Source organism: Trachypithecus francoisi, unplaced genomic scaffold (assembly GCF_009764315.1).
Source record: "Trachypithecus francoisi isolate TF-2019V2 unplaced genomic scaffold, Tfra_2.0 Lachesis_group12, whole genome shotgun sequence".
NCBI lineage: Eukaryota > Metazoa > Chordata > Mammalia > Primates > Cercopithecidae > Trachypithecus > Trachypithecus francoisi.
This window is the reverse complement of record NW_022681457.1, coordinates 7302970-7327974: the sequence shown is the minus strand read 5'-3', so window position 1 is coordinate 7327974 and position 25005 is coordinate 7302970. Positions and strand designations below refer to the sequence as shown.

General features: G+C 43.1%; 1 protein-coding gene across 5 annotated transcripts in view; it reads left to right on the top strand.

Moving 5' to 3' along the window:
* LOC117091704 (zinc finger protein 616-like) overlaps positions 1 to 25005 on the top strand; it is a 64568-nt gene that overhangs the window by 5605 nt on the left and 33958 nt on the right. Inside the window, exons 4-6 of one of the 5 annotated variants that reach the window (XR_004440515.1) lie at positions 6696 to 6822; positions 11402 to 14181; positions 14494 to 14692. The exons of 2 other annotated variants lie outside the window; for them this stretch is intronic. Coding sequence is in view for 1 of the 3 variants with exons in the window: in XM_033224383.1 (XP_033080274.1) it covers positions 6696 to 6822 (127 nt within the window). In the remaining 2 variants the exon portion in view is untranslated. Of the gene's footprint in view, positions 1 to 6695; positions 6823 to 11401; positions 14182 to 14493; positions 14693 to 25005 lie in introns of those variants that run through there. 2 more of the 5 variants (XM_033224383.1, XM_033224388.1) reach the window with 2 other exon arrangements.

Sequence of the window (25005 nt, the reverse complement as noted above, 5' to 3'; positions counted from 1 at the left end):
ACATAATATATTTATTTGCAGTAAAAGTCCAAGCAGAGATGCAGTTTGGGCATTAAGAAGGTGGCATAACATGAAGATGACAGGAAAATAATATTTTATTATATATGTAATTCATGCTATGTTAGATTTTAACTGTTCCTGTCAAAAAACAAAGGGTACTGGGCCAGGCACGGTGGCTCATGCCTGTAATCCCAGCACGTTGGGAGGCTGAGGCAGGTGGATCAAGAGGTCAGGAGTTCAAGACCAGGCTGGCCAAGATGGGGAAACCCTGTCTCTACTAAAAATACAAAAATTAGCTAGGCATGGTGGCAGGCGCCTGTAATCCCAGCTACTTGGGAGGCTGAGGCAGAGAACTGCTTGAACCCCGGGGACAGAGGTTGCAGTGAGTGGAGATCACACCACTACACTCCAGCCTCAGTGACAGAGCGACACTCCGTCTCAAAAAAAAAAAAAAAAAGGGTACCTGTGAGATGATGGATATGTTAATTTGTTAAACTATAGTGACTTTTTTACTATCTGTACTGTAATATCATGTTGTATACCTTACATACACCATAAAATTTATGAGCAAACATAAAACATGGGACATCAAGGAAACATTTCAGTTTTATGCTAAAAAAAAATTTATAATCTAAAAAAAGGACATTGACTGGGCGCAGTGGCTCATGCCTGTAATCCCAGCACTTTGGAAGGCCAAGGCAGGCAGATCACGAGGTCATGAGTTAGAGACCAGCCTGGCCAACCCCATCTCTGCTAAAAATGCAAAAATTAGCTCGGCGTGGTGGTGCACGCCTGTAGTTCCACCTACTTGGGAGGCTGAGGCAGGAGAATCCCTTGAACCCAGGAGGCAGAGGTTGTAGTGAGCTGAGATCGCGCCATTGCACTCCAGCATGGGCGACAGAGCTAGATTCTGCCTCCAAAAAAATAAAATAAAATAAAAATAAAAAAAGAATATTAAGGCATATATATTCCAAAAATTTAACTACAGAATATGAAATGGCTCCTAGAATGCAGAAAAAAAAAAATTGCGCAAAGAATGAAGATTATTTTATTTTGATTTCTACAAAATAATGAAATGGAAATACAAAGAGCTGTCATTTTCCCCAGATCTTCAAAATCTAAAAGAAACACAGTTGCAGGTTTTGTTTAAATGAGTGGGAAATCTGATGTGATGTTGGTGGGAGAGGGCCCCTTTGCAGCTCAGGGTAGTGGGGAATCTTGCCAGATCTAGCAAAGCAGGAAATGCACCATCCTGGAGGAAGTGATCACTCTTTCAAGTGCCCAACCTGGGGAAACCCAGTTTCCTTTCCTTATCACATCATCCACCATCCCTCATGTTTCTGTGGGGAGCTACTGTTGTAAGTTCTGTGGCAAGAGTCATTGAGAGGTGTCGAGTTGCATTTATGTGTCATCATGAGATTTCAGAAAACAATTCTTCAGTGAGTGTTCTGCTGTGAAATTTTATTTTGCAGGTTTTGAAGTGTACATATTTTTATGTTAATAAACCCTAATAGTTTGTTTTGCATCCTCTTTGGAACAATCCCTAAATGAAGACGTATGGGTCTTTTACCGGTTTTTGCTTTTTTACCATTTTTCTTTTTTCTTTTTTACTGTTTTTCTTTTATTGTTTTACAAAGAATGTCACCGTGGCCGCCTGTATGCATGCTATCTTCTCCACAGATGTCTGAAGTTTCCTCCGGGTTGGGCAGTTTAAAGAGTGAGGACCTCTTTTAGGATGGCATACCGCAAAAGCAAAAATAAATAAATGTTTGCTTTATGTTTTTCTGAAGGCCTGGCTCACAGTGTGATTATAAAATACTATGTTTCTTTTAGATCTAAGGTTTTCTTGCTGACATTTTCTTTGCGTGAATCTTTTTTTTTGATGATGAAGTCTGGCTCCGTTGCCCAGGCTGGAGTGCAGTGGCATGATCTGGGTTGACTGCAACCTCCGCCTCCCAGGTTTAAGGGATCCTCCTGCCTCAGCTTTCTGAGCAGCTGGGACTATAGGCACTCACCACCACACCCAGCTAATTTTTTTGTATTTTTAGGAGAGAGGGGGTTTCACCATGTTGACCAAGCTGGTCTCAAACTCCTGACCGACCTCAAGTGATCTGCTTGCCTTAGCCTCCAGAAGTGCTGGGATTACAGGCATGAGCCATGGAACCCAGCCTTTGATTATATTATGCCTTTCAGTAAAGCTTGTTTGTTTACTTACAGTTAAGTAATGTTAGATATATTCACATTATTTATTGGACTCCCAGAATACATATGTTCTTGGTGCTTGATGGTTTGCCATGAGCCCCTGATGCTCTCTTCATTTTGTTTTGTTTTTTGTAATTTTTGTTTCTCTCCCTGTCAAAATCCCCTTTGAGTTCACCACTTCCTTCTTCTGCCTAAGTCAGCTCTGTTAAACTCATCTAGTGACTATTTCAACTCAGTTACTCTATTTTTAGCTTTAGTCTGTCTTTCTCTCTCTCTCTCTGTCTCTTTCTCCCTCCCTCCCTCCTTCCTTCTTTCTTTCTCTCTTTCTCTCCTTTTTTTTGAGACAGAGTTTCACTCTTGTTATCCAGGCTGGAGTGCGATGGCCTGATCTTGGCTCACCACAATCTCCGCCTCCTGGGTTCAAGTGATTCTCCTACCTTAGTCTCCTGAGTAGCTGGGATTACAAGCATGCACCACCATGCCTGGCTAATTTTTTGTATTTTTAGTAGAAACCGGATTTCACCATGTTAGACAGGCTGGTCCCAAACTCCTGACCTCAGGTGATTTGCACTCCTCTGCTCCCCAAAGTGCTAGGATTATAGGCATGAGCCACTGCACCAGGCCATTTCTCTCTTTCTTTCTCACTTTTTCTTTCCTTCTCTCTTTTTCTTCCCTCCCTCCCTCCTTTCCTTCCTTCCTTCTTTTCCTTTCCTTTCCTTTCTGTTCCGTTCCTTTCCTTTTCTTTTCTTTCTTTTCTTTTCTTTTGTGGCAGGGTTTCACTCTATTGCTCAGGCTGGAGTTCAGTAGAATGATCCATCTAAAAACAACAACAACAACAACAACAACAACAACACACACTGAATTATATTTTTCTGACTGGGGATTGTGTCCTCTCTGGGCCTTTGCTTGTCATCTCCTAATTGAAGAGGTTTGCTGGTTTCTACTCGGAAGCTCCCCTGTTATCTGTCTGTGCCATTGAAGACTCTGGTGCTGCAGTCAGCTATGGTACTAGATCTTACCTAGTGTCTTTATGTGTTACTGCACACACTGGTTTATGTCAATCATCTTTTTTTGCAGTGGCCCCTAACCTTTCATCCTGTTGCTTTCAGTGATTATATTCAGCAAGACAGAAACGAGTTGATATGGCTTTGGTTGTGTCTCCACCCAAATCTCATCTTGAATTTTTAGTAGAGACGGGGTTTTACCATGTTGGCCGGGATGGTTTTGATCTCTCAACCTCGTGATCCGCCTACCTCAGCCTCCCAAAGTGCTGGGATTACAGGAGTGAACCACTGCACCCGGGCTGTGGAAAGCAGAATTTAAGAGTGATGAACTAAGATGTTTGGCAGAAACACTCTCAAAGCAAATTGTTCAGGTTGCTACATGGCTTCTCTGAACTGTTTATAGGAAAATGGGAGAAGAGAGAAATGAATTAAAAACAATTTGTTTTCAAAGCCCAATGTAAAGATTTGGAAAATTCTCAGCCTGGCCATATGAAGAATTAAAAGTGTATTTAGGAGAGAAAACCAAGAGGGGTGTAGCCAAGTGGCCTTGGACAAGGAGATTAGTATGGATAGAAGTAAGCCAGGACCTGATTATTGAGACAATGGGAGAATCATCCCAAAGGCATTTTAGAGATCTTTGAGACTGCTGTGCCCGCTGTAGGTTCAGAGTGCCAGGGCCTTGAGGGCAGGATAGTTTCAAGGGAGTGCCCCGGGGTGCCCTTTGGACATGGGAACTCCGATACCTCAGATCTGTGATCTCTGTATTTCAGAGCAGAGGTCCTTAGCTACTCCACCTGTGGCTGAAGTGGGACCAGGTATAGACCAGCCACCAATCAAGAGGGCACACGCTGTTGGGAGCCAAAAAGGCCAAAGGGATCGTGATCAACTCAGCATTCCATTGAAGGCTATATGATCAAACAGCAAACTGTTTATCATGAATGCAGGATGTGAGCAAACTCACGACTGCGCCTGCCACCAGAAGGTTTGCTGAGGGCCATCACTCCCTGGCGCTGGGCTCCTTGAAGTTATCTCTGGGAAATCTAGCTCTTATTGGTCGAAGGATGCAGTCTTGCAAGCTTGCTGTGATCCAAAGGACTGACTGACAGTTACCGACAATCACCCCCGCTTCTGGTTATCTCTTTTACCTAATAAATTTGGAGGGCTGAAAAAGCTCAGGGCCCTTGTCCACTAGAGGTAAGCTGCCCCCTGACCCCTTCTTCCAAATATACTCTCTTGTCTTTGTCTTTTGTTCCCGTGTTTGCCCCTTTTGTTCAGTCCACCAGGGATCGAGGTCGGTTACAACACACAAACTGTAAACCTTGGCAATATGAACACAGTGGTAACTAAAAGTGTGCAGAGGGCATGAGATGTGGACTCATGGCTACTTCCATCTAGATTTCAAAGAATGCCTCAGAGATCCTTGGAGCCTAGGCATAGAAATGCCATAGGAGTGAGGCTGTCCCTGGAAGTCCCCACTAGGGCAATGCTCAGTTCTAGCTGTGGAGGCAGGGCCAACTTCAGAGTCCCTGTTAGGATAAGGTCCAGTAAAGCCCTGGGAGCAGGGCCACCGATGAGACCCCAAAACTGTAGAGTCACTGGTGTGTGATTCCAGCTCAGGAGAGCTGCAGGCACTGTGAGAACCTCCATGTGGGGTGATCCCAACAAAACCCGTGGGACAGGGATCCCCAGGATGTTGGGACCCAACGTCTACTCCAGGATGTCTAGAAGGTGGGACATGGAGTCAAAGATTATTGTCAAGCCTTAGTATTTAATGTGTGTGCCCTGTTGGGTTTCAGCCTTACATGGGAACAGCTATCTCTTCTTTCCTGTTTCTCCCTTTTGGAATTGAAATATCTAACCTGTGTCTGCCCCACCATTGTATTCTGGAAGCACATAACTCGTGTGATTTCATAGGTTCACAACTAGAGAGCAGTTTGCCTTCAGATGAAATGCACGTTTGAGTCTCACCCATATCTGATTTAGATTATAGTTAGGTACAACTCTAGACTATAGGCTTTTGAATTGGTTGTAGAAATAAGGCTTTGGGAGCCATTGGGACAGAATGTATTTTGTCTGTGAGAAGTACATCAATTTTGGGGACCAGGGGTGGAATGCTGTGGTCTGAGTTTTTTTTTTCCTCCTCCGTAATTCATGTTGAAACTTAATCCCCAGTGCCCAATCTTTTTTTTTTTTTTTTTTTTGAGACGGAGTCTTGCTCTGTTGCCCAGGCTGGAGTGCAGTGGCCGGATCTCAGCTCACGGCAAGCTCCGCCTCCCGGGTTCCCGCCATTCTCCTGCCTCAGCCTCCCGAGTAGCTGGGACTACAGGCGCCCGCCACCTCGCCCGGCTAGTTTTTTGTATTTTTTAGTAGAGACGGGGTTTCACCGTGTTAGCCAGGACGGTCTCGATCTCCTGACCTCGTGATCCACCCGTCTAGGCCTCCCAAAGTGCTGGGATTACAGGCTTGAGCCACCGCGCCCGGCCCCAATCTTTAAATATTGTGAGGCATGGCCTTTAGGAGGAGATTGGATCACGAGAAGTCGGCCTTTATCAGTGGGTATGGTGTTCTCGTCAATGATCAAAAGGCTTATTCTACGGAGTTCACTGCTTTTTGGCCCTTCTGCCCCTTCTGTCATATGGGGACACAGCATTCGTCCCCTACGAAGCAACAAGACCATCTTGGAAGCAGGGATCATCCCGCACCAGACATCAGTCCTGCTGGCACCTTGATCTTGGATTTCCCAGCCAGCAGAATCATGATAAATACATTTCTACTGTTCATAAATTACCCAGTCTGTTTTACTTGGTACAGCAGCACAGAGAGACTAGGACATACCATAACCATAATTTAACCGTTTGTTTCTTTTGATTCAAGACTCCTTCTCAGACATCTGGGGTCAGATGCCTGCTGTGCCATTTTCAGGTTGTTGACCTAGGTGACTTTTTAGCATTTTCTGTGACATAGTTGTCTCCTAGTAACATGGGAAAAATATCTGTCTATCTATTATGTTGTTATTTGAATTAGAACATGTAAAGCATTTGGAGTAATGCCCAGCACATGGGGAGTGTTCCAAAACTTTAGTCATTGCTGTTGCTCTGGTCATCACAGTTTTTAGTTTCTGACCTTTCTTTAAAGCTGCTATGGACATTGTCATCTCGGAGACACCACTCTTATACTAGCTCATCTCACTCAGTTGATATATTGAACATAATATCTAACACTTATATACATAACCACTTATTCATTTCTTTATGTCTTTCTTGCATTGTACACAAAAATGAGAAGTATACACTGATTTACAGGATATCATAATCTATTGAATTTTATAACAAGCTAAAATTAGGGACACATGACTTTTTCACAGATGCCTTGCGTGGATATGTGAAAACACACACTTCAAATTGATGTGACAATTCTCTCCTCTTGTCATTTTATGTATAGATAAGAGCTCTCCCATTACTCCTTGTTGAAATGTGTTTTTCTTTTCAGGGACCTTTGACATTCAGGGATGTGGCCATAGAATTCTCTCAGGAGGAGTGGAAATCCCTGGACCCTGTGCAGAAAGCTTTGTACTGGGAAGTGATGTTGGAGAACTACAGGAACCTGGTCTTCCTGGGTAAGCATAATTTTGCTCTAGAAGTTAAGATCTGCCCTTGTGCATTTTTGTGTTTTCTCTGTTGTCTTTCTTGGGAGCCCCTCTATTATTTGACTGAAACTGAAGCCTTGTTGACTCACAGATAAAAAGCTTCATAATGCTGCATCTGGCCTTTCACTTCCCATATCATCACACTGCCTCCTTTTTGAATATCTTCACTTGTTTTCCTGTGCCCATAGTATAATTACCGCATTTAAGTATTAGTCAGTATAATGCTACTTCTTTTTTTTTTTTTTTTTTAATGGAGACAGAGTCTAGCTTTGTCACCTGTAGGGACTAGTCCCACAGAGTCGGTGGGTTTTTCTCCCCGTGTGCAGAGACGAGAGATCGTAGAAATAAAGACACAAGACAAAGCGATAAAAGAAAAGGTAGCTGGGCCCAGGGGACCACTACCACCAAGACGCAGTGACCCGTAGTGGCCCCGAATGCCAGGCTGTGCTGTTATTTATTGGATACAAGACAAGGGGGCAGGGTAAGGAGTGTGAGCCATCTCCAAAGATAGGTAAGGTCACGTGGGTCACGTGTCCACTGGACAGCGGGCCCTTCCCTGTTTGGCAGCTGAGGCAGAGAGAGAGAGAGAGAGACAGGAGACAGCTTACGCCATTATTTCTGATATATAGTCTCTCTATATTAGAGACTTTTAGTACTTTCACTAATTTTGCTACTGCTATCTAGAAGGCAGAGCCAGGTTTACAGGATGGAACACGAAAGTGGACCAGGAGGGTGACCACTGAAGCACAGCATCACAGGGAGACGGTTAGGCCTCCGGATAACTGCGGGTGGGCCTGACTGATGTCACGCCCTCCACAAGAGGTGGTGGAGTAGACTCTTCTCTAAACTCCCCTGGGAAAGGTAGCAGGTGTTTTTCCTTGGCACTGACGCTACTACGAGGCCACAGTCCTCTTGGCAATGGGCGTCTTCCCAGATGCTGGCGTTACCGCTAGACCAAGGAGCCCTCTAGTGGCCCTGTCAGGGTGTGACAGAAGGCTCACGCTGTTGTCTTCTGGTCACTTTTCACCATGTCCCTTCAGCTCCTATCTCTGTATGGCCTGGCTTTTCCTAGGTTATGATTGTAGAGCAAGGATTATTATGATATTTGAATAAAGAGTAATTACTACAAACTAATGATGAGTGATACTTATATATAATCATATCTGTGATCTATATCTAGTATAACTCTTGTTATTTTATATATTTTGTTATACTGAAACAGCTCGTGCCCTCCGTCTCTTGCCTCAGCACCTGGGTGGCTTGCCGCGCACAGTCACCCAGGCTGGAGTGCAATGGCATAAACTCAGCTCACTGCAACCTCCGCCTCCCGAGTTCAAGCAATTCTCCTACCTCAGCCTCCTGAGTAGCTGGGATTACAGGCTCACACCACCACGCCCGGCTAATTTTTTGTATTTTAGTAGTGATGGGGTTTCACCATGTTGCCCAGGATGGTCTTGAACTCATGAGCTCAGCAGTCGTGCCCACCTTGGCCTCCCAAATTGCTAGGATTACAGGTGTGAGTCACTGCGCTACTTCTAAATAAGTCTCTCTGTTTTCTTCCAAAGTCAGAATTTTAACTATTCTTTAGGCAAGTATATACCCACAGCTCTGCAAGCACAAACCCTGCTGCCCCATGCTCATAACTCTTTGCCTTCCCCTCATGCCCTTCCTCCTCCCTTTCTCTTCTGAACATATTACTTTGGTCCAGATGGACTATCCAGTCACTTACTAGCGTGTTAATTTTACACTCCCATTATTGCAGAACTCCCTCACCTTCCATGCTACACTCAGCGTGTAAGGGATGACGCCTACTCATTCACTTGACAACTTTCTGAGAACACTGCCTACGTCAATATGTGCAGGGGATGATGACTCAGATACCGTTATTCATGAAGGATGACTGAATAATGTTTTGGCAACACACCTTGGCTCTTGAAGTATTTCTGTTTTTTTTCTTTTTTTTGAGACGGAGTCTCACTCTGTCGCCCAGGCTGGAGTGCAGTGGCGCGATCTCGGCTCACTGCAAGCTCCGCCTGCTGCGTTCACGCCATTCTCCTGCCTCAGCCTCCTGAGTAGCTGGGACTACAGGCACTCACCGCTACACTTGGCTAATTTTTTTGTATATTTAGTAGAAACGGAGTTTCACTGTGTTAGCCAGGATGGTCCTGATCCCCCGACCTCGTGATCCACCCGCCTCGGCCTCCCAAAGTGCTGGGATTACAGGTGTGAGCCACCGCAACTGGCCGGCTCTTGAAGTATTTCTTTCTACACTCTTGGTATTTGGGTGACCAGTTATCTGCACTACCTGTTTGGCCAGTTTTATTTAAAAACATGTTTGATACTGGAAACCCAGGTTCACGTCTTACTTTCTTTGTAATTTGAGTGTAGATACATAAATCCTGTGGGCAGACTTACTGTCCTTATTTGTAAAATAGTGATAATTTATCTTAAGATTTTAAAAAACAAGTTAGTACTGTTTGCTAGCTTAGAATATTGCATGTTTTATAGTAAAGACTCAGAAGTCTCTTTGTTTAATAAGGTATATCAACATTATTTCATGTTTATAATGAGATGGCATATTAGCTTTAACTTAGTGTGGCTAGGTGTAGCAGATACTATAGATAGGGTGGTTTGAACAACAGAAATTCACTTTTTACAGATCTGGGTGATGAGCAGTCCACATGTCAGAGCCAGTCACTTTGGTTCCTGGTGTGGGCCCTTTTCCTGGTGTATCGTGGCTAACTCTGTGTCCTCACATGGCAGAAGGATTGTCATGCAAAAAGCAAAAGCTTTTTCACATCTATTCTAATTCCTATTCTGTTCCTGAAATTCTACCTACCATGCTGACCTAACTGCCTCCCAAAGTTTTCACACCTCCAAATAATATTACATTGAGGATTAGGACCCTAACATATGAGTTTTGGCAGACATAAGTCAATATAGCTGACTTGCATTGCTTGTTAGTGTTGTAAATGTCTATCTTTTTATGGAAATAGATAGTTTTTGTTAGTTTGTTTTTCCGAGACAGAGTCTTGCTCTGTCACCCAGACTGGAATGCTGTGGCGCAATCTCAGCTCAGTACAACCTCTGCCTCCCGGGTTCAAGCAATTCTCCTACCTCAGCCTCCTGAGTAGCTGGGATTACAGGTGCACACCACCATGCCCAGCTAATGTTTGTATTTTTTTTTTTTTTTGAGACGGAGTCTGGCTCTATGGCTCAGGCTGGAGTGTGGTGGCACCATCTCCGCTCACTGCAAGCTCCGCCTCCCGGGTTCATGCTATTCTCCTGCCTCAGCCTCCCGATTAGCTGGGACTACAGGCGCCCGCCACCGCGCCCGGCTAGTTTTTTTGTATTTTTTTAGTAGAGACGGGGTTTCACCGTGTTAGCCAGGATGGTCTCGATCTCCTGACCTCGTGATCCGCCCGTCTCGGCCTCCCAAAGTGCTGGGATTACAGGCTTGAACCACCGCGCCCGGCCTAATTTTTGTATTTTTAGTAGAGACAGGGTTTCATCATGTTGGCCAGGCTGGTCTCAAACTCCTTACCCCGTGATCCCCCCACCTTGGCCTCCAAGAGCTGGGATTACAGGTGTGAGCCACCGCACCCAGCCAGAAATAGGTAGTTTTAGAACAGGTTTAATACTTATGTAATAAGTATTCAGAAAAATAACTTAGTTTTATAACTTCAAAAAATTCTTTCTCATTTTCCCGGTACTATTTTTGATTTATAATTTAGCTTGCCATTTACATAGATCATTAATTAGTTGAACTTGTTGATATTTAGCTGTAATTTGACATTTACTTGTGCACAATAAATGTGAAGTAAATATATATATAACTGTTTTTTCTTCTGAGAGAGCCATGTGTTTGCTGCCAGTTGGTGTATGATTTGGGGGCATGGTGGAAAAATACTTATTTTAGTGCTAATATATGTTTGCACAACATGAGTCTTTTGGTCATTGAATGTTTGAAACCAGATTTCCTTAAAATTAATTTGAATTACATGTGATTAGTGTTTCTTTACTGAAGAATTCTACTCCTTTTTTATTTGTAAAAATAGAAGATCACTGTGGTAAAGTTTGGTAACTGTCTAGTATAAACGTTACTTTTAGTGTAGTATGTTTTCAATATAAAATATTTACGAATAGTAGTTATTTAAAAACAAACAAACAAAAACAAATAATACTAGTTATTTTTAAAACCCATGTTCAGCCAGGTGCAGTGGCTCACTCATGCCTGTAATCTCAGCACCTTGGGAGGCCGAGGTGGGCAGATCACGAGGTCAGGAGTTCGAGACCAGCCTGGCTAATATGGTGAAACCCTGTCTCTACTAAAAATACAAAAATTAGCCAGGTGTGGTGGCATGCACCTGTAGTCCCAGCTACTCAGGAGGCTGAGGCAGAAGAATAGCTCAAACCCAAGAGGTGGAGGTCGCAGTGAGCCAAGATTGTGCCACTCCACTCCAGCCTGGGCAACAGAGCAGGACTCTGTCTCAAAAAAAAAAAAAAAAAAAACCAACAAAAAAACCCCCATGTTCATTATATTTTGTAGGTATCCTTCCTAAATGTGTGACCAAGGAATTGCCACCAATAGGGAACAGTAATACAGGAGAAAAATTCCAAACAGTGATGCTGGAAAGACATGAATGTTATGATATTGAAAATTTTTACTTAAGGGAAATCCAGAAAAATCTACAGGACCTTGAGTTTCAATGGAAAGATGGTGAAATAAATAATAAAGAAGTGCCAATGACCTATAAAAACAATCTTACTGGTAAAAGAGGTCAACATAGTCAAGAGGATGTAGAAAACAAATGTATTGAAAATCAGCTGCCATTAAGCTTTCAGTCACATCTGACTGAACTGCAGAAATTTCAAACTGAAGAGAAAATTTATGAATGTAATCAATCTGAGAAGACAGTTACTAATGGTTCCCTAGTTTCACCACTTCAAAGAATTCTTCCAAGTGTCCAAATCAACATTGCTAAAAAATATGGGAATGAGTTTTTGCAACTGTCATTACCCACCCAACTTGAGAAAACACACATTAGGGAAAAACCTTACATATGTAATGAGTGTGGCAAAGCCTTTAGAGTGTCTTCAAGTCTTATTAACCATCAGATGCTACATACTACGGAGAAACCTTACAAATGCAACGAATGTGGCAAAGCCTTTCATCGGGGCTCGCTACTAACAATACATCAGATAGTCCACACAAGGGGGAAGCCATGTCAATGTGATGTATGTGGCAAGATCTTCAGACAAAATTCTGATCTTGTAAATCACTGGAGAAGTCACACCGGAGAGAAACCATACAAATGTAATGAATGTGGCAAGTCCTTTAGTCAAAGTTACAACCTTGCAATACATCAAAGGATTCACACTGGAGAGAAACCTTACAAATGTAATGAGTGTGGGAAAACCTTCAAACAAGGCTCATGCCTCACTACACATCAGATAATCCATACAGGAGAGAAACCATATCAATGTGACATATGTGGCAAGGTCTTTAGGCAGAATTCAAATCTTGTAAATCACCAAAGAATCCACACTGGAGAGAAACCATACAAATGCAACATATGTGGAAAGTCCTTTAGTCAAAGTTCCAACCTGGCAACTCATCAGACAGTGCATAGTGGAAACAAACCTTACAAATGTAGCGAGTGTGGCAAAACCTTTAAACGGAGCTCAAGCCTCACTACACATCAGATAATCCATACAGGAGAGAAACCATATACGTGTGATGTATGTGACAAAGTCTTCAGTCAACGTTCACAACTTGCAAGGCACCAGAGAAGTCATACTGGAGAGAAACCTTACAAATGCAATGAATGTGGCAAAGTCTTCAGTCAGACTTCACATCTCGCGGGGCATCGGAGAATTCATACTGGAGAGAAACCTTACAAATGTGATAAATGTGGCAAAGCCTTTAAACAGGGCTCATTACTCACTCGACATAAGATAATTCATACCAGAGAGAAACGTTACCAATGCAGTGAATGTGGAAAGGTCTTTAGTGAAAATTCATGTCTTTTAAGACATTTAAGAATCCATACTGGGGAGCAACCTTACAAATGTAATGTGTGTGGCAAGGTCTTCAATTACAGTGGAAACCTTTCAATCCATAAGAGAATACACACGGGAGAGAAACCTTTCCAATGTAATGAATGTGGCACAGTCTTCAGGAACTACTCATGCCTAGCACGTCATCTAAGAATTCATACTGGGCAGAAACCTTACAAATGTAATGTGTGTGGCAAGGTCTTCAATGACAGTGGAAACCTTTCAAATCATAAGAGAATTCATACTGGAGAGAAGCCTTTTCAATGTAACGAATGTGGTAAGGTCTTCAGTTACTACTCATGCCTAGCACGTCATCGGAAAATTCATACTGGAGAGAAACCTTACAAATGTAATGATTGTGGCAAAGCCTATACTCAGCGTTCAAGCCTCACTAAACATCTGATAATTCATACTGGAGAGAAACCTTACAATTGTAATGAGTTTGGAGGGACATTTATCCAAAGTTCAAAACTTACAAGATATCACAGAAATCCTACTGGGGAGAAACCACACAAATGTAGCCATTGTGGTAGAACTTTTAGTCACATAACAGGCCTGACGTACCATCAGAGAAGGCATACTGGAGAGATGCCATACAAATGTATTGAATGTGGCCAGGTCTTTAATTCCACTTCGAACCTTGCAAGGCATCGGAGAATTCATACTGGAGAGAAACCTTACAAATGTAATGAATGTGGCAAGGTCTTTCGTCATCAATCAACACTAGCACGCCATCGGAGTATTCATACTGGAGAGAAACCTTACATGTGTAATGAGTGTGGCAAAGCCTTTAGAGTACGTTCAATTCTGGTTAATCATCAGAAAATGCATACTGGAGACAAACCTTACAAATGTAATGAATGTGGTAAAGCTTTCATTGAAAGGTCAAAGCTGGTTTACCATCAAAGAAATCACACTGGAGAGAAGCCATACAAATGTATTGAATGTGGCAAGGCCTTTGGACGGTTTTCCTGCCTCAACAAACACCAAATAATTCACTCTGGAGAAAAACCTTATAAATGTAATGAGTGTGGTAAATCTTTCATTAGTCGCTCAGGCCTCACTAAACATCAGACAAAACATACTGGAGAGAACCTTACAACAAAACTCAATGTGGAAAGGCCTTTAGATGTTCTCCTAACTTCTGGGTTCAAATAATTCACATTTACTGATATAGCTTGTACATTTGACGCTTCTGTCTGAACTTCATGTGGAATTTTAATCCCCTGTATTGGAGGTGGGGCCTGGTGGGAGATGACTGGATCACAGGAGTGAATTTCTTTTTTTTTTTTTTTTTTGAGGCGGAGTCTCACTCTGTCGCCCAGACTGGAGTGCAGTGGCCAGATCTCAGCTCACTGCAAGCTCCACCTCCCGGGTTTATGCCATTCTCCTGCCTCAGCCTCCCGAGTAGCTGGGACTACAGGCGCCCGCCACCTCGCCCGGCTAGTTTTTGTATATTTAGTAGAGACGGGGGTTTCACCGTGTTAGCCAGGATGGTCTCGATCTCCTGACCTCGTGATCCGCCCATCTCGGCCTCCCAAAGTGCTGGGATTACAGGCTTGAGCCACCGCGCCCGGCCAGGAGTGAATTTCTTAAGAGTGGTTTAGCACCACCTGCTTTTTGCTCTTACCGGGATAGTGAGTTCTGGTGAGATCTTGGTTTTTTGTTTGTTTGTTTTGTTTTTTTGAGACGAAGTCTCTCTCTGTCACCAGGCTGGAGTGCAGTGGCGTGATCTTGGCTCACTGCAACCTCTGCCTCCCAGGTTCAAGTGAGTCTCCTGCCTCAGTTTCCCTGAGTAGCTGGTACTACATGCGCACACCACCATGCCTGGCTAATTTTTGTATTTTTAGTAGAGACGGATTTTCATCATTTTTGCCAGGATGGTCTTGATTTCTTGACCTCATGATCTGTCCACCTCGGCCTCCCAAAGTCTGGGATTATAGGCGTGAGCCACCAAACCCGTCTGAGATCTTGTTGGTTAAAAGTGTATGGCAGGTCAGGCATGGTGGCTCATGCCTGTAATCCCAGCATTTAGGGAGGTTGAAGCGGGCAGATCACTTGTGGCCAGGTGTTCAAGACCGGGCTGGTCAACATAGTGAAACCTTGTCTCTACTAAAATACAAAACTTAGCCAGGCATGGTGATGCATGCCTGTAATCCCAGCTACTCAGGAGGCTGGAGCATGAGAATTGCTGGAACCCAGGAGACAGAGGTTGCAGTGAGCCAAGATCGTGCCAGTGCACTCCAGCCTGGGTGACAGCGAGACCCTGTCTCACAAAAAAAAAAGAAGAAAAAGAAAAGAAAAAATGTATGGAACCTCCCTCTCTCTTGCTCCTATTCTTGCCATGTGATATGCCCACTGCCCCTTTTCCTTCCACCATGATTTTAACATTCCTGAAGCTTCCTCAGAAGGTGAGCAGATGCCAGCACTATGTTTCCTGTAAAGCCTGCAGAACTGTGATTCAATTAAACTTCTTTATAAATTACTCAGCTTCAGGTATTTCCTTATAGCAATTCAAATATGGCCCAATACATTTACACATGCAGTAAACGTAGCTAAGTTTTAAGGTAGTGTTCACTACTCACTCGTCATAAGAATGTACATACTGGAAGGCTGGGTGCAGTGGCTCACGCCTGTAATCCTAGCACTTTGGGAGGCTGAGGTGGGCAGATTGCCTGAGCTCAGGAGTTTGAGACCAGCCTGGGCAACAGAGTGAAACCCCGTCTCTACTAAAATACAAACAATTAGCTAGGCATGGTGGCGTGTGCCCATAGTCCCAGCTACTTGGGAGGCTGAGGCAGGAGAATTGCTTGAACCCGGGAGGTGGAGGTTGCAGTGAGCCAAAATCACACCACTGCACTCCAGCCTGAGTGATAGAGCAAGACTCTGTCTCAAAAAAACAAAACAAAACAAAACAAAAAATCAAAAAAAGAATATACATATTGGAGAGAAATAACTGAAGCGCAGTATGTGTGGCAAGAATTCTATTCAAAGATCAAAACTTGTGGATCTATAGATAATTCAAAGTGCAGAGATGCTTTACAAATGAGAAAAGTGTGGCAAAACCTTTACCAGAGTTCAATCACTACTGGACATAAGGGAATTTATACTGATAGGAAATCTACATGTATGTGCTAGAGACTTTCCCCAGGCATCAGAACTCACTAGACATCAAAATATACAACTTTGAGAGGAACCACACAAATGTAATGTGTGTGGTAAGGCTTTTACCTGAACATCGAAATGGAAACCAGAGTGTTCATACTGAAGAGCTACCTTACAAATGTAACAGATGTAGTAAGACTTTTTAAAAAATCAAATGTTCGGCCAGGCATGCTGGCTCACGCCTGTAATCCCAGCACTTTGGGAGGCCGAGGCGGGTGGATCATGAGATCAGGAGATCGAGACCATCCTGCCTTACACGGTGAAACCCCGTCTCTACTAAAAATATGAAAAATTAGCCAGGCAAGGTGGCAGGCGCCTATAGTCCCAGCTCCTCAGGGGGCTGAAGCAGGAGAATGGCATGAACCTGGGAGGCGGAGCTTGCAGTGAGCTGAGATCGCGCCACTGCACTCCAGCCTGGGCGACAGAGTGAGACTCTGTCTCAAAAAAAAAAAAAAAAAAAAAAAAAATCAAATGTTCATGCTTTTGTGTGCTGAACATGAAAGGAACTTTAAGCAGTAGTGTGTTTTCAGTGTTTACCAAATTCATACTGGAGAGAAACCTTACAAATGTAATCAGTGTGGTAAAATTTAAAACCAGTTCTCACAACACACTACACACATCCTTGAAATTATACTAGGGATAACCAAGCCTGCTTCTCCAAGCTTGGCCTGGAATATTACATACTACACAATAACTACAAAACACAATTTGTTAAAACTCAAGACAGTATGTATATCAAAGGAGCCAGAACATGTATGGAAAAGGCCAATTCAGTTTATAAAATATTGTATTCAATTTGAGGTTTTTGTTTTGTTTTGAGAGAGTCTTTGGTCTTTCCTCCAGGCCAATGTGCAGTGGCATTATCTCAGCTCACTGCAACCTCCACCTCCCAGGACTTTTCACATTCCCCCACCCCCGTTTTTTTTTTTTTTTTTTATGATGATTTTCACTCTCCAATGCCTTTGTCTTTTAAAAAATTTGTTGGAGAAAGCATTTTAGAAGAAAATGAGTCTCTGTCCTTAGGTTTCCTCTGATCTCTTGTGGCTAGGACAGTTTATTCCTAGGGAGGGAGGTCCAATGTTATTATTGGAAAGCTCACATTTTGCATGTTGTGAAGTCTCATGTCGTGCGGAGAGAAAATGAGGGGAGAAAGAGAGCAAACAGCAAATAGAAAAATAACAATTTCGGAAAATTGACATGGTCCATATTACTCTGAAGTTCATACATCAGTAGCCAGGTATGAAAGTGCCTTATGTATGTAAATAGGTTGTTGTTCTTCTGACATTTAAGTTGTCTAGCTTTGGTTCTCAGGGCTTTAAGAAAGCACAGCTTAGTTTTTAGTGATTTTAAATGAGGAAAAATAGGGGATGAAAGAGGGAAAAAATTAAAAACATTATTTTGGAGACTTATAGCCCAGAAAAGTTAGAATTCAGTTCAAACTGTAGAAAATAATAAAAAGGCCGGGTGCGGTGGCTCAAGCCTGTAATCCCAGCACTTTGGGAGGCCGAGATGGGCGGATCACGAGGTCAGGAAATCGAGTCCATCCTGGCTAACACGGTGAAACCCCGTCTCTACTAACAAATACAAAAAACTAGCCGGGCGAGGTGGCGGGCGCCTGTAGTCCCAGCTATGTGGGAGGCTGAGGCAGAAGAATGGCGTGAACCCAGGAGGCAGAGCTTGCAGTGAGCTGAGATCAGGCCACTGCACTCCAGCCTGGGCGACAGAGCGAGACTCCGTCTCAAAAAAAAAAAAAAAAAAAAAAAAAAAATAATAATAATAAAAACTGAAAAACAATAGGCAAGACTAGAATAGAGTCTCACAACAGATGTACTGTAGTTTTTGAAACATAATTTTTCGCTCTCCAGTTCCCCATTTTTACTAAAGACCAATCATGGTATGACTGATTTGCTTTATTATACTTGGCCTGTTTATACGTATAAGTGCAGCAAGAATCATTATTTTTCACATAGGCTCTTTATATTGGCTTTGATGGAAGTTTGTTCCACAAAAGGAATATCAGATAAGGCTTTTTAAAAGCCAAGTCCAGCCATTGCCGTGTACCCCCAAATACCTATGAGCTGGGTGAATTCCTCTCCTCTTCAGGTCCCAAGATAACTTGGAGTTCCTGGGCCTATCAGAAAGGGACATTCTTTACTTAGCTCAGAAATCCTGTATAGGGATGCTGTACGCAGGGTATGAGGCTACTTTTCCAAGGGGCTTTAAATGGCTCCATAAGTCAAGTTTGATTCCTTAAAGGAAAACACAACATTTCAGTCAAAGCCTTGGTAAAATAACCATTTTCTCTGATGGTGTTGTGTTGCAAAAGAAAACTTTTTTTTTTCCTCCCCAGACAGGGTCTCATTCTGTTAACCAGGCTGGAGTGCAGTGGTGTGATCTTGGCTCACTGCAACATCCACCTCCCGGGTTCAAGCAATTCTTGTTCCTCAGCCTCCCAAATAGCTGGGATTATACGCATGTGCCACCACACCTGACTGATTTTCATATTTTTTTTGTAGAGATGGGGATTTACTATGTTGGCCAGGCTGGACTTGAACTCCTGGGCTCAAATGATCCACCTGTGTCAGCCTCCCAAGGTGCTGGGATTACAGGTCTGAGCCACCATGCCCATTTGCATAAGTGCAAAAAACTTAATTGCACTTATGCAAATGACTATGTTGCCATAAGTTATGAATACTCACAAATAGTTTCCAAATTCCAGAGAATTCAAAAACAGAGAGACAAATTGCACCAAATTTGTTTACAGGAGTATTCTTTCCTCAATTGTTAAAACCTGCCAACAGCTCATAAGAAAAGTTTCCTTGACTCTGAAAAACAAAACAAAGGATCAGCAACTTTTTTTTTTTTTTTTTTTTTTGAAATGGAGTTTTGCTCTTGTCGCCCAGTTGGAGTGCAGTGGCGTGATTTCGGCTTACTGCAACCTCTTCCTCTTGGGTTCAAGTGGTTCTCCTGCCTCATCCTCCCAAGTTACAGACACATGCCACCAAGCTCAGCTGATTTTTGTATTTCTTTTTTTTTTTTTTTTTTTTTTTGTTGTTGTTGAGACGGAGTCTCGCTCTGTCGCCCAGGCTGGAGTGCAGTGGCCAGATCTCAGCTCACTGTAAGCTCTGCCTCCCGGGTTTACGCCATTCTCTCGCCTCAGCCTCCCGAGTAGCTGGGACTACAGGCGCCCGCCATCTCGCCCGGCTAATTTTTTGTATTTTTTTAGTAGAGACGGGGTTTCACCGTGTTAGCCAGGATGGTCTCGATCTCCTGACCTCGTGATCCGCCCATCTCGGCCTCCCAAAGTGCTGGGATTACAGGCTTGAGCCACCGCGCCCGGCCGAATTTTGTATTTCTAATAGTAGAGATCGGGTTTCACCATGTTGGCCAGGCTGATCTTGAACTCCTGACCTTAAGTGATCTGCTCACCTAAGCCTCCCAGAGTGCTGGGAATATAGGGATGAGCCACCACACTCGGCCAAACCACCTTTTGAAGAGGATCAAAATAAGACAACAACTGTCCGTAAATTACAAAAAAGTCTTAGGACAGCCACTATCAAAGCCACAATTGACTAGAACTTTTGGTTACTTCTGTGGCATACAACAATTTTACATAATTATAATTATTAATAACATACATGAAGTCATATCAGAATTACAGGAGTTTCTCATAATTTTGGAACACATGCCAATAACATATTTATATACATACAGCCCAAAGAAAGCCAAACATCATTTCACATTTGACAATGCTTTCTGTATGACTTTTATACCAAATAAACTGGATGTGACTCGTTTGGACTTCAGGGAACTAATATCAAAAGATTAATGAGGACCCAATTTAAAATTTGACAAAAAATATTTGACAAACTTTAAAGTGCTTGGTATCACAAAATAGGATCAGAGGTCATTGTAAAATAAGTCCTTCATTTAACCAAAGTGATACACAAAGATTTCAAAAAAAGGCAAAAACCTTTATTTTTTGAGAGAGGACACTTAATTTCTCAAACAATAAGCCCTAATAAAGAGAGCATGAGGCCAATTAAATTTGTTACTCAAAATTTTATTTTATTTTATTTTATTTTATTTTTTTTTTTGAGGCGGAGTCTCGCTCTGTCGCCTGGACTGGAGTGCAGTGGCCAGATCTCAGCTCACTGCAAGCTCCGCCTCCCGGGTTTAAGCCATTCTCCTGCCTCAGCCTCCACAGTAGCTGGGACTACAGGCGCCCACCACCTCGCCCGGCTAGTTTTTGTATTTTTAGTAGAGACGGGGTTTCACCGTGTTAGCCAGGATGGTCTCGATCTCCTGACCTCGTGATCCGCCCGTCTCGGCCTCCCAAAGTGCTGGGATTACAGGCTTGAGCCACCGCGCCCGGCCTCAAAATTTTATGAACAATCTAAAATTTTAATCATCTTGCCCATAAGATATGATTTCCATAAGCCTTTTTACAACCGTTATAATCTTTATCAAGGAGTGGGTCAATACTCCAAGAAAACCTTGTTAATTTGACACAGAGGCTCATATGCTGGTCTTGCATCAGTGTGCCTTTGACATCAATGGTTAATTTGTAGAGAAACTGAATTTGTTTTATCTTTCCAGGTAAGCTCTTACAATTTCAGGTGCCTGCCTCTGCTGTAATAGCCCCTGGGCCTTGAGGAGTTGAATAGTTTTACTTTCTTGTCCTGTGTCTCACGAACAGAGTTTATTTTGATTGGCATCTTCTATTAGGTCTGAAGATGAAGCTTTAACTGCTGTCAGTGTTTAAGATTTAGGAGGACTTGGTGTCCTTTTTAGACCCAGGCGTCAAAGTCCTGTAACTTAGTGACACAAGGACTTTAAAAGCACATACTGGCCAGGCATGGTGGCTGACACCTGTAATCCTAGCACTTTGGCAGGCGAAGGTGGCAGATCACTTGAGGTGAGGAGTTTGCCACCAGCCTGGCTAACATGGCGAAATCTCATTTTTACTAAAAATGCAAAAAAATTATCTGGGCATGGTGATGTGTGCCTGTAATCGCAGCTACTGAGGAGGCTGAGGCACAAGAATCCCTTGAACCCATGAGACAAGTTTGCAGTGAGCCAAGATTATGCCACTACACTCCAGCTTGAGTGACAAAGTGAGACTGTCTTAAAAAAAAAAAAAAAAAACATACAGAAAATTATGTGGATGTAGTAACCTTAATTTTAAAAAACTTTTTTAATCTCAGTTTTTTTCTAGCCAAACAAAACTTAGTAATTATGACATAGGAATTAGTTTGATAAAGTGTAAGATCTGTTTATTAGGCCAGTTATCGAAAGGCAAAAGAAAAAACCTTCTGCAGTGCAACTGCTGTTTCCTATGGAGAATATTACATTGAAAGGAAACTTTTCCTTTAGACCTCTAGGATAAACCATTTCGTTGATGTTGGCATGAGGCCACAACAGTTAGAAACTAAAAGAAAAAAACTTACAGGAGCTGAAAATTAGTTGAAGGATAGAGTTATTATTTCAGGCCTTTTAAAAGAGGAGAGAAAGCTGCAAACAGCAAGACACAATAAAAGTTGAACTTTGTGTAAAAAAAATTATAATGTCTTGTAATTTATTAAGAGTAAAGCAATACCTTAGGAAAATTTTGTATTTTGATCCAATTATTTAGTCTATAAATGATTTTTTTAAAGATCAAAACCCAGTCACTAGAAATACCATTATAGTTTCCCCTTAATTTATATACAACTTGAAATATAAAAGGTTTTTTTCCATAAATCCCCTTATTAATGACTTACATAGACCATTCATGACATGCTTGGGCACCCACCTCTTCACCTTGCTTCTGCTCCCACTCATTCCTCCCTTTATCCAAACTCCAATTCCCTCTGCTATTTTCCTGCCTCAATAGTATTTGGCAGGGATAAGTATGAAATTTCTTCATCAATAAGTGCAAACAAAAATGTATGCTGGCAATTCTTAAGATGTTTCTAATATTATTTTACCAATACTTTTTTTTTTTTTTTGAAATAGAGTCTTGCCCTTTTGCCCAGGTTGGAGTTCTGTGGTGCGATCTTGGCTCACTGCAACCTCTGCCTCCCCTGCGTTCAAGAGATTCTCCCACCTCAGCCTCCCAAGTAGCTGGGGTTACAGGTGCCCACCAGCATGCCTGGTGAATTTTTGTAGTTTTAGTAGAGATGGGGTTTCACCATGTTGGCCAGGCTGGTCTCAAACTCCTGACCTCAGGTGATCTGTCTGCTTCAGCCTCCCAAAGTGCTGGGATTACAGGCATGAGCCACCATACCTGGCCTATTTTACCAATACTTTTAAAGCTAACTTATTAAAGATTTTACTTAAGTCATGTGAACTTGAAAAACATTTTGGCATATTATTTAATTTATGAGTGCTCTTTAAGCCAATTTGGTACCTTGTGTCCAAAACACAACAAAATACGTGTACAAACACATTAGCACAAACATATATTCTCATATAACCAAAGATCATATAGCTTTTACTTCAGAACTCTAGCCATGAGATATTAGTAGAAACTCATTGGTTTTCAAAAAGAGTAACAAAAAGAAATGGCAAACAGTGGATTTTATCTCAGTAGAAAAGTAACAGTAGACTTCAAGCAGGCAGAAAAGAAAGCAAAGAGATAGAGAACTTGGGGACTTTATAGTTGCAGGCTGACCTTTGGGCTCTGAATTTTCCTTGATGTACTTGTGCACTAAAAGACCATGTAAGTTCATGTCACACAAACACTTGCAAGAAGAGGTGCCATAAAACCAAAAGAGTGCCTGAAAGGGGGGTCATTCTTTTCTCCTCATTCTTAGATTATTTCATTCCCACTTTTTTTTTCCTTAAAAGGAGAAACTGAGATGTGGCCTAGGGTTTTGTGGAGTGGGTCAAAGTGTGTGCTGCTTGCAAAGGAGACTCCACAGTGTGTACTGAGTCACTGCCACCCACCTATGTGTCTCAGTTTCTTCTCTGGCGGTCTAAGCACCTCCAGGAGGGCTCAAACCACAAGTTACCAGCAGCCATATGCGCCTCCTGGATTAATCTTTTTTAAACTAGTTTTGTGGGGGTTCTCTGTAGAGCCACTACATGTCACGGTGAGTCAACTTCCCAGACACTCCTATGAGGCCCCCTGCCACCTAGGGGTGCCTATCAGCTGCGAGGAGCAAAATTCTCTTCAAAGCTGAGGATACTCCGTCACTTATTTACTTATGAAAACAACAGTTCGGATCCTCATGTCAATGTGAACAGACAAGCCAAATTGAAATTGATTTTGAGAGAAAAAGCAATAGAGGAGACCCCTTTAAAATGCATCTGTGTACTATAAGAAGGATTCTTTTTTTTTTTTTTTGAGACAGAGTCTCACTCTGTTGCCCAGGCTGGAGTGCGGTGGTGCGATGTCAGCTCACTGCAACCTCTGCCTCCTGAGTTCAAGCAATTGTCTGTCTAAGCCTCCTGAGTAGCTGGGATTACAGGTGCCCACCACTATGCCTGGCTACCTTTTGTATTTTTTTTTTTTTTTTTGAGACGGAGTCTCGCGCTGTCACCCAGGCTGGAGTGCTGTGGCCGGATCTCAGCTCACTGCAAGCTCCGCCTCCCGGGTTCACGCCATTCTCCTGCCTCAGCCTCCCGAGTAGCTGTGACTACAGGCGCCGCCACCTCGCCCGGCTAGTTTTTTGTAGTTTTTAGTAGAGACGGGGTTTCACCGTGTTAGTCAGGATGGTCTCGATCTCCTGACCTCGTGATCCGCCCGTCTCGGCCTCCCAAAGTGCTAGGATTACAGGCTTGAGCCACTGCGCCCGGCCTCCTTTTGTATTTTTAATAGAGATGGGGTTTCACCATCTTGGCCAGGCTGGTCTTGAACTCCTGACCTTGTGATCCACTTGCCTCAGCCTCCCAGTGTGCTGGGATTACGGGCTTGAGCCACCAGCCCAGCCACTAGCCTCTTAAATAGGTAGGTCTTGTGTGTACTAAGAGTGAGAAGTCACTCATTATCATGGGGAGAGCACCAAGCCATTCAGAAGGGACCCAGCCCCATTACCCAAGCACCTTTCATTCGGCCTACCTTCAACAATTTGGGTCATATTTCAACATGAGATGTGGAGGAGACACATCACTGTCCCTTACCCACCAGATACCAGCAACACCACCAATTGTGACAATCAAAAATGTCTCTAGATATTTGCAAACGTTTCCTGGAGAGGGGGCATTGTTCTTGGAAATACCACCTGCCAGTATAGAGATCAAGAAAGCAGAAGGTGCTGGAGCCGGGCGTGGTGGCTCATGCCTGTAATCCCAGCACTTTGGGAGGCCGAGGCAGGTGGATCATGAGGTCAGGAGTTCTTTTTTTTTTTTTTTTTTTGAGACGGAGTCTCGCTCTGTCACCCAGGCTGGAGTACAGTGGCCGGATCTCAGCTCACTGCAAGCTCCGCCTCCCGGGTTTACGCCATTCTCCTGCCTCAGCCTCCAGAGTAGCTGGGATTACAGGCGCCCGCCATCTTGCCCGGCTAGTTTTTTGTATTTTTAGTAGATACGGGGTTTCACTGTGTTAGCCAGGATGGTCTCGATCTCCTGACCTCGTGATCCGCCCGTCTCGGCCTCCCAAAGTGCTGGGATTACAGGCTTGAGCCACCGCGCCCGGCGAGGTCAGGAGTTCAATACCAACCTGGCCAAGATGGTGAAACCTCATCTCTACTAAAAATACAAAAAAATTAGCCAGGTGTGGTGGCGGGAGCCTGCAGTCCCAGCTGTTCAGGAGGCTGAGGCAGACAATTGCTTGAAACCAAGAGGCTGAGGTTGCAGTGAGCTGAGATCACACCACCACACTCCAGCCTGGGCGACAGAGTGAGACTCCATCTGAAAACAAAACAAAACAAAAACAAAAAGAAAGCAGAAGGTGCTAATGTGCCATATGACTTTCAACCGTACTTGACACAATATTTTGTAAAT